The sequence below is a fragment of the Microtus ochrogaster genome, unplaced genomic scaffold (genome assembly GCF_000317375.1).
Source record: "Microtus ochrogaster isolate Prairie Vole_2 unplaced genomic scaffold, MicOch1.0 UNK5, whole genome shotgun sequence".
Lineage (NCBI taxonomy): Eukaryota > Metazoa > Chordata > Mammalia > Rodentia > Cricetidae > Microtus > Microtus ochrogaster.
This window is the reverse complement of record NW_004949103.1, coordinates 2,896,327-2,904,871: the sequence shown is the minus strand read 5'-3', so window position 1 is coordinate 2,904,871 and position 8,545 is coordinate 2,896,327. Positions and strand designations below refer to the sequence as shown.

Genomic DNA, 8,545 nt, shown 5'->3' with positions numbered 1-8,545 from the left:
CAGTGGACAGAGGCCATCTCCAAAGCTATCTGGAGTACTCCCTGAGATGCTGTCCTGTCTCTGTCAGCCTGAACAATGGTTGCTGCACGTAAGCAAGACAGGTTCCATGCAGTGGGATGTGCGGTCCAGAGAAGAAAGGAACACAGAAACTAGTCCGTAGCTCTGATCTCCAAACCACACCTCTCAGATACCAAAAAGAGGATCAAAAAGAAGGGGCCTTCCAACTGCCTGAGCCTGGCGTTCTCATCTGGCTAATCTTTAAAGCCTGCTAGACTGCGTTTGGTTTTGATCATTTAAAGCAGTACTTAGTGGCAAGTGCACACTTATTTGAGCCACACTTTTTTTGGTCCTCGCTGCTACTCTGGGGAGTCCTCTGTCTCGATGCCTCGGAATTAGGGCTCCTGGCACGAAGTGCGCGCGGTCAGCAGGCACAGCAATAGCCGATCTCAAGTGTAAAAATGGGCCCCCCGGGTGCAGAGGTGAGCGGAAGGTGGCGCGACTCTTGCTCCTGGGTTCAACCACCTGTTACTCTGCTGGCTCATAAGCTTGGATCAGGGAAGAGTCCTGGAGGCGGGGCGGCTAGAGGGCAGGACCCGGCAGAGTTCACTCCTAGACTTTCTCTGTGGGCTGGCCGGACCCGCCCTCCCGGCGCCATCTGTCCGCTTGTGGACCAAGAGAGCGCGTCGCTGCAAGGCGAGGCGTACCGTCATTGGCGAGAACACATAATGATTGGCGGGCTCACCGGCCTCTCAGCGGGCCCAGTCTCGGGAGCAGCTTCAGGAATGGAGGGCGGCAGAGGCCCCGCCCAGGCTCCGCCCCCTGCCTGGGGCCGCGCTGGTTGCAGGGCCGAGCGCACCGCCTTGCTTGCTCTGCTGGCCGGGGCAAATCTCCGCGGTTTCTGAGCAACTTTGCTGCGGGTTGGGAGGCCCAGTACTGCGGCCGGTGAGTACTTCAGGATCGTTGTGCCGTGGCCTTGGCTCTGGATGCGCAAAGGCAGGGAGGGTTCCGGAGCGCTGGGAGGCACCGCTCTACCGGCCTCAGTTTCCCTTGATGGGTGGCCAGGCCCCAAGTCAACTCCAAGTTGCCAGAAGTTGTAGGTCAGGACTCTCGCTGCTCCTCGGAGCCCGAGACGCCTACTGCCCCAACCGGATCAGGTGTGCCCCAACCGCGCGCCCCTCGTCCAGCCCCGGAGTACTGGGCACACCTACAAATCTCCCCGCGAGACTGCGCTGCGGATCGGACAGCCGGTCATCTGGGACTGTTCACGCCCCAGAACTGCCCCATCATGCCCTATTCCCTCCCCCGCGCCCCGCCTCGCACAGGGCCCCACAGGACCTGATTCTTGGGGCGTTTGGAGGCTGTTCCTCTCCTCCTTCGGTTCTCAGTGAAGGAGGCAGGACAGCGGGAACCCTTGTGAACTGCTTGGAGTGACCCACCCTAGTATGAACCGCTGAACTGTGGTATGCCCCTGGCTCTGGTATGCACCGCACCTTAGGAAACTTAGGTTCTGGTCGGATAACTGTCTTCTGGAAAATCTGACCCTGTCCTTTAGGTGTGATTGCAGCTGTGTCCTTTCACCGTATTTGGTTAGTTGACGTTATATGATAGCCCAATAAACCAGTGTATGGGTTCCTTAGAACTACCTCCCTGCTACCGCCACCTTCCACCGCAAGCGGACCCCTAGTTCCAGGGGTAGAAGTTAAGAGTTTCATTTGCCACCAGAGGCTCAGTGGATTTGGAACCTGGCCAGGACAAAACGCTGCTAATGGACAGAGCTAATGAGCCTCTGCCCCCAGCAAGCAAGTGCAGCCCTTCCTCCCTCACCTTGGACAATGACCCCTGGTGGTTGGCTAGGACTTTCCTATCTCTAGGCTCCATCACTCACTCAGAGCCCAAAAGAAGGGGGAGGGGGGTTGGCTTCCTGCTTTTACACCTGTTGATCTCGGTCTCTAAGGTGCTGATGACACTCACAGGTACTTTTCATCCGACTAGGGATCTAGAAAGAGGTTCTTTTATGTTCCATTTCCTTCCTGAATGCTCCTTGAACCTCCCAGACACAGGCAGCATCCGCTGGAGATGCCCTTCGCCTTCTTTCCCAGTGCTGGCCTCCCCTATGCCTTCAGAAGGTTTGGGGCTGGTCACACAGGAGACCTAGCTCAGTCTTGGTCCCAGAAATGCCTACACTGTCTGACAGCTGCCAAACACAGTGCCAAATGGGTAGGGAGCACTATGCTCTGTAAGGCACCCCTCCTCCCACCTCCCCAACTGTAGGAGGAGGCTGAAGTCCCCAGACACATGCCAAGTCACTTCTGAGTCCCCACTTCTTAGTTCCTCTTACATCTTAGTCCGGTTACAACCTCCTGTGAACCCTGGCTTCCCATCTACCCCAGTGCTTGCCCTGTCCAGGCCGCTCACTCTGTCTGGATGGCCCCCACTCTCCTCCCTGCTCTTCCGTGGCTCCAGGCACCCTCAAAGGCTCTTACGTTCTTGGGCCTATGGGACCAGGCTCACTCCTAGCCTGGCATTCCGTTTGGCCCCAGGGGACTGATGTTTGTCTATCTCTTCACCCCTTCCCCAGGACACGGGAACATCTAATGCTGAAAAATCTTTTCTTTTCCGTTTGTCCCGAAGGCTTTGCAAAGTCCCTAACATGGCCCTTTCCATGGTTAAATGAGAGCTTCTCTGTCCATTCCATCACTGTGGCTTCTCCAACAGGGCTGTCTAACTAGATATCACCTTCCTACCAAGACAGATGCTCAGAGATTAGCCCTGGAGCATCTTCTCCTGGGCTCGACATAAGATAGGTCTCCCAATCCAACCTGCTGACCCTCACAGCCAGCCCAGAGCAGGAGTGACGTGATGAGTTTTGCCCACCACTGCAACCCATGCCCCTCACAGCTCTCTCTCCCTCTGTCCCTGTGAACTTGTCACAGAGCTGGACTGTTCCTTGGTTTGGACTTAATGCTCTGGGCAAAAATAGGCATCTGGGAGCCACGAAGGGCTTTGTGACCTTGTCTTGAGGGTCAGCCCTGTGCCAGAGGGCTGGGTCAGGCCAGGCCAGAGTGGGCATCGTAGGCCAGGGGCTTGGTCACTGGTGGAATTTAAAATAATGTTTCATTTTAACTCTCCAAATGCTCCACATTCATGATAGAAAATAAAGGAAATGTATTTTTTAAGCTAAAATAAAACCACCTATGTTCCTTACTCAGATAGTACTGCTGTGGGGGAGGGGCATTTCTTCCATATTTTTCTACAGATAAATTTTGTTTTCATCCGAAACAGACCCAGGATGGATTACCAAATCTGTTTGAAACACTGCTTGACAGTGTATTTTGCTTTCTGTCTTTGGCTCTCTGTACACAAGATCATGGTTAATAGCTGTGCAGTGGGTACCATGTGGAGGCTGAGGACTTTATCCCTGGGCTCTCAGGACACCAGCGCGTTGCTGTGAGGGATGCTTCTGTGTGTGAGCCTCGCCTGTGTCTCCCGTGAGCAGCTTTTGGAAGCAGAAAGTCTGGTCATGGGGCTTGTTACCAAGGGACTGAGAGAGAGGCACCATCCTCTGTAGACCAGAATGAAGCTGTCCTGGAAGGGTTCGAACTTTCTGCATAGAAGGCTCCATGAGTCCTATAGCCCCAACCTCAATAGAACACAGTCAGGCAGCCCTCTCCAGCGTGGCTTCTCCGGGGATAGCCACTCCTCAGCACAGCTCCTTGACGCTGACATTTTTGTTTAGATGGGATAAAAATACGCCCTGGTGTTCACAGGGAAGGAATGCCAGACACTTTGTGTTTGGGGCTCTTACTCAATGATGGGTTCTAAAGCCACTACTCTGGCCACTGTGGATCTGGGGCCAGAGCTGGGTGACGAGGTTCTTGTTCTCCAGCCAGGGATTTCCAGTCCTAGGAGGGACTTGCCTAAGGTCATTCAGCCCTGTCAGTCCCAGCGCCCTGAAGCCTGACAGCCTAGAGTTTCAGCTCGCATTCTTTAAGCCCGAATGTATGCCCTGAGGTGCAGCCCTGAATTCTGGACTCACCACGGCACCAGGCAGGTCCTCCCCCCACCCCAATCAGGTCTGATGGTCTGATTCTTGTGTCTCTGTGACCAGTAATTCCAGAAAACTGTTTTGAATTAACAAGATCTTTGCCCTAAACTAGGCTTGGCCAGTGCCCCCAGAACCTGAAATGAATTCCCCTGCATCCATCCATCCTGTCTTACCAGATTTCCTTCTTTCTTTTTCTTTTTTTTTTCTTTTTCTTTTTGGTTTTTCAAGACAGTCCTAGCTGTCCTAGAACTCACTTTTGTAGACCAGACTGGCCTCAAACTCATAGAAATCCACTTGCCTCTGCCTCCCAAATACTGGGGTTAAAGGCGTGCGCCACTACCACCCAGCCTTACCAGACTTCTTGCTTTGAATAGTTTTGCTTTGACTGCTGTGTGCACATGGTCAGTTACATAGGAGCGTAGCAGTCAGCCGTAGCCTGTTCCCCTGACATTTCCTGAAGAAGAGGCTTTCACACTCGGGTCTCTGTGTGTTCATATGTATGCATGTACTCAAGGATGCACACATGTGGGAGGCTAGAGGTCAACCTTAGCTGTTCTTCAACCACTGTCCACCTTGGGTTTTTGAAACAGGGTCTCTCACTGGCCTGGAGCTTGCCAACTAGGCAAGGCCGCCTGGCCAGCCAGGCCCCTGGATCAGCCTGTCTCTGCTTCCAGAATTACTGCATAAAAGCTTTTGTTTTTACACTGGGATTGGGGATTGAACTCAGAGCCTTATGCCTGGCAAGCATTTTTCCATTTGAGCTATTCCCAAAGTCCCCCATTTAGGGCTTTTGTTTTGTTTTAAAATGCCTCGCCATTTACAGGTGGCTTTCTCTTTTACCGTATCCCTTTGCACCTGATGTGGAAGGTGTGGGGAAAACTGAGGCAGGGAAGCTAAGCAGCCACTCCCCAAGGTACCTGTGACTATGAAGTGCCCTTTGGTCAGGAAAGTGATCTGTTTTCCATCACGGAGAGAAAACTGAAGCCCTGAGAGCTAGTGTTTAGGGCCTCAGAAGAGGCCGCTGGGAAACCCTGGCCAGTGTGTAGCTGGAGCTGCAACTGAAGGTTGTGGAGCTTTGTACTGGGGAGGGGTGGAAGGGCTCCCTGAAGAAGGACACTGCAGGCCACAACCGTTGCTTGGTGCTGTGGAATGAAGGGACCGGGAGAAGGGTAGGGAGCGTGCAAGGCTTCTTTCAGCACCATGTTTGCTGAGGTCGGAGGAATCACAGGAGAGTGGGCTTGAGGAGAGTGGGTTTGAACCCAGCCCCGGCACCTCAAGCTGTTGGAACAGCTCCTCCTCCTTCCAGACCGTAGGTCCCGGGTCTGGGCGATGGAGGAGATTGAAGGCTAAACAGTTTCCTCACCAGGGACCTGGGATGGTGTGTTCCTATCTGCTAGGCTCGGAAGAGCCCACAGGAGGTGCATGCGAGGGCTAAGCAGAGCTTCTGCCTAAAGACAGGTGCTGTGCCTTGTGTTTGTGGGGCGGGGGAGCCCCTTCTACCTTTCATGAAAGTGGAAGCGGTACCTTTGTTCCACGGCAGGGGAACGAGTGGAGGAGGCAGCTTGCCGGCGACCCTGTCTTGAGTCCAAGGTGGTCTGGTGGTGAGGTGGCTCTATGTGGAGATCACAGCCCCTTGTTCACTGCACTGCCGGCTGTGGCCTCCCATGGGTCTGGGGCTCCCATGGGTGTGAAGTCCCTGTCATTTTGCATATCCTCCTGGGTCTGTATGTCCCTGTAGATGTACAGTGTGTAGTCCCCCATTGCTCTGCATGCCCCTGTGGGGCTGCACATTTAGCTAGCTGATAAGGTCTGTAAGGCTTTGCCATTCCCGGAAGCCTGCGCTCAGAGCCCCACGTTGATTTCCAGGCAGATTCATGAGACTTGGTCATGCTTTTGGTTTTAAATATCTCTGGGGAATGTTTTAAAATAAGGGCTCAAGAAAACATAAATAAGAAAGTAAATTGAATTAAGGACTCTGCCCCGTACAGGAGAATGTTAGATTGAAATCTGCTTTGCCCTTTAGACACAGCTCCCCTCCATGGGACCCATTTGTAGCTGGGGTGGAACAGAAGTGGAAGAGTCTGTGACTAGCGTAGAAGCCTGGGTCCATTCCTGGCTTTTCTGGTGGTACAGTGCGCAGAACCACCCATCTGGGAACTATTGGCCAGGCTCAGGGCTAGATACTGAGACCTGGTCCCTTGCAACTTGGTCTTGGGTCCCCTGTCCTCACAGTCACTCTGAGCATGGAGCTATGTTCTGGGTTCTAGATATGGATGCTGATGCTTGGAAGGGCACACGGTTGTTCAGGATCACATGACTGGTAGCCCAGACCAAGAGATCAGGGACCCTTTGAGTCAGAATTCTATTTCCTCATAGCTAGATTCCCCAGCTTGTTTCCTTAGAAGTGATGAAGAGGACAGACATGGCCTTGACTTTATGGAGGGTCATTTGGGAATCTGAGAAACGGTCTTTCCACATTCTGGTGTGTAGGGGTCTGGCAATTTCAGGGGTCTCTCTCTGTCCCCTCAAATCCCTTCTTGGCTTGGAATCCTCCAGTACTTGCTGTTCTATGGTCCCTGCTCATGACTGCCTTAATGATGATGACCTGTTATTTTCCAAGTTGCTAAGCAACATGCAAGGTCCTTTTGCTGACCGGTCAAGGCCTTTCACCAGTTGCATACTGACCGCTCTCCAGGCGCTTCGAGAGCTGGCTTTGTATAACGTGTATTACAAGCTGGGGTGTATGGTCCTGAGACTAGGACCAGTCTCTAGGGCTCACCAGTTGTGCCCCTACCTCAGCCTCATCCCGTGTGTTTACTCTACCCGAGTGTTTCTTTTTAAAAAGGATTTGTTTGTATTTTGTGTTTATTTTATTTTATGTAGATGAGAGTTTTGTCTGTGTGCATGTATGTGTATCATATGCATGCATGCAGAGCCAGGAGAAGGCATCTATCATACCTGCTGGAACTAGAGTTAGAGATACACAGTTCTGAGCTGCATGTGGGTGCTGGGAATGGAGCGCATGTCCTTTGGAAGAGCTGTCAGTACTCTTCACCGTCGAGCCTTCTCCCCAGCCCCAGTGTTATTCAAGCTTCCATCAGAAGTCAGTGTGTTTACTGAAGTATGTTGTCTGGAGTTGTGGAATCTGAAGGCTGAAGTCAGAATGATGTGTCCAGGCCTGGTCCCTCCAGAGACTCCAGGCTGTTCTCCCCTCTCCATCTCCTGGGGTGTCCGTCAGTCCTTGGTGTTTGTCCTCTCGCAGTTCTGTTACTGCAGCCTCTGGTCCATCTCCATGTGGCCCCTGTGCTGGGTCTGAACTCCAATTGAACTTAGGACCAGCCTAAGTCCACGTGATCTCATTCAAACAGTTCAGCTATTCCCTCGGCAAAGACTCATTTTTCACAGATGCTAGGTGACCCATGTAGGTTCCCTTGCATCCTCCATGGTGAGGCCCTATCTATGTTCAGTATATACCACATGTCCCATCTCTCTGAGTGTCTTCAGCATCATCCTCATTTCTCGAAGGAAAGCACAAAAGTCCAGGGTGACCTGGCTAGACCTGTTGAGAACTTGAAGCTGCCCCCCAGGGTCGTCAGGTTAAACGAGATTGCCAAGCTTGGCAGCTCACACCCGTTCCCTATTTTATCATCAGGCTGGCTGTTTCAGGAGCCTTTTTGTGTGTCTGACCCTCCTTTTTGTTTGCAGGCAAGATGAACTCCGGCACTCCACCTCCAAGCCCCTCTGGCCCACCTCCTCCATCCATACCACAGCCCCAGGTCCAGCCCCAGGCCCGGGCCCGGCTCAATGCCACTGCCTCCCTGGAGCAGGAAAAGGTTGAGGCTCCACATGCTCCTAGACCTCAGGCTGATCCCAACGCTGGACCAAGTGCTGGGGAAGCAACCACTTCAGAGCCACGGGCCCCTCATGCCAGCAGCCGAGAAGGAGTACATAGAACTGGTAAGGGGTTAGGGCCAGGAAGGCCTGCAGTCCTCAGCCCACAGCAACCTGGGGAAACAGGGTGGACACATGGCTGGGTTCCTTAAGTTCCTCAAGTACTGGGGCTGCAGCATGCCAAGTGCATGTGGATGTCAATTGTGTGATTAACTCTTCAGTCAGCATCTTTCTCCCTTGGGCAGCAGCCTCACTTACAGGTGGACCACATGGCTCAGAGATGCTCACAGTCACACCTGCAGTCTCTGTGGTCCTACTTGGACCCCCCAGCTCTCAGAAGGGCTTGAGTGCATAGTGGTTCTTACCTGTGTTCTTACCTCTGGGTTGTCACCTGTTCCTCCCTGAACCTTGAGGTCATTCTGCATCCTTCAGGTTGGCCCTCATGGTGTCTCACCTCCTTTTTGCCCACTGAGAACCCCTGCTCCCTGCCCCCAAAGTGCTCTGCTCACCTTACCTTTTGGGATGCCATTTGCTCATGAGGTCACCTGCCTTTGCATCCTCCTTTCAGTCTCAGCTCATGGGAAGAACCACATATTCTATTGGCACCTG

At 53.0% G+C, this 8,545-nt stretch overlaps 1 protein-coding gene across 1 annotated transcript in view; it reads left to right on the top strand.

The window, feature by feature from the left end:
* Positions 1-839: 839 nt before the first annotated feature.
* The window catches only part of Wfs1 (wolframin ER transmembrane glycoprotein), a 23,377-nt gene continuing 15,671 nt past the window's right edge, over positions 840-8,545 (top strand). The window contains exons 1-2 of the mRNA XM_005365949.3: positions 840-942; positions 7,751-8,002. Of these exons, the coding sequence (XP_005366006.1) occupies positions 7,756-8,002 (247 nt within the window). The 5' untranslated portion in view covers positions 840-942; positions 7,751-7,755. The remainder of the gene's footprint in view (positions 943-7,750; positions 8,003-8,545) is intronic.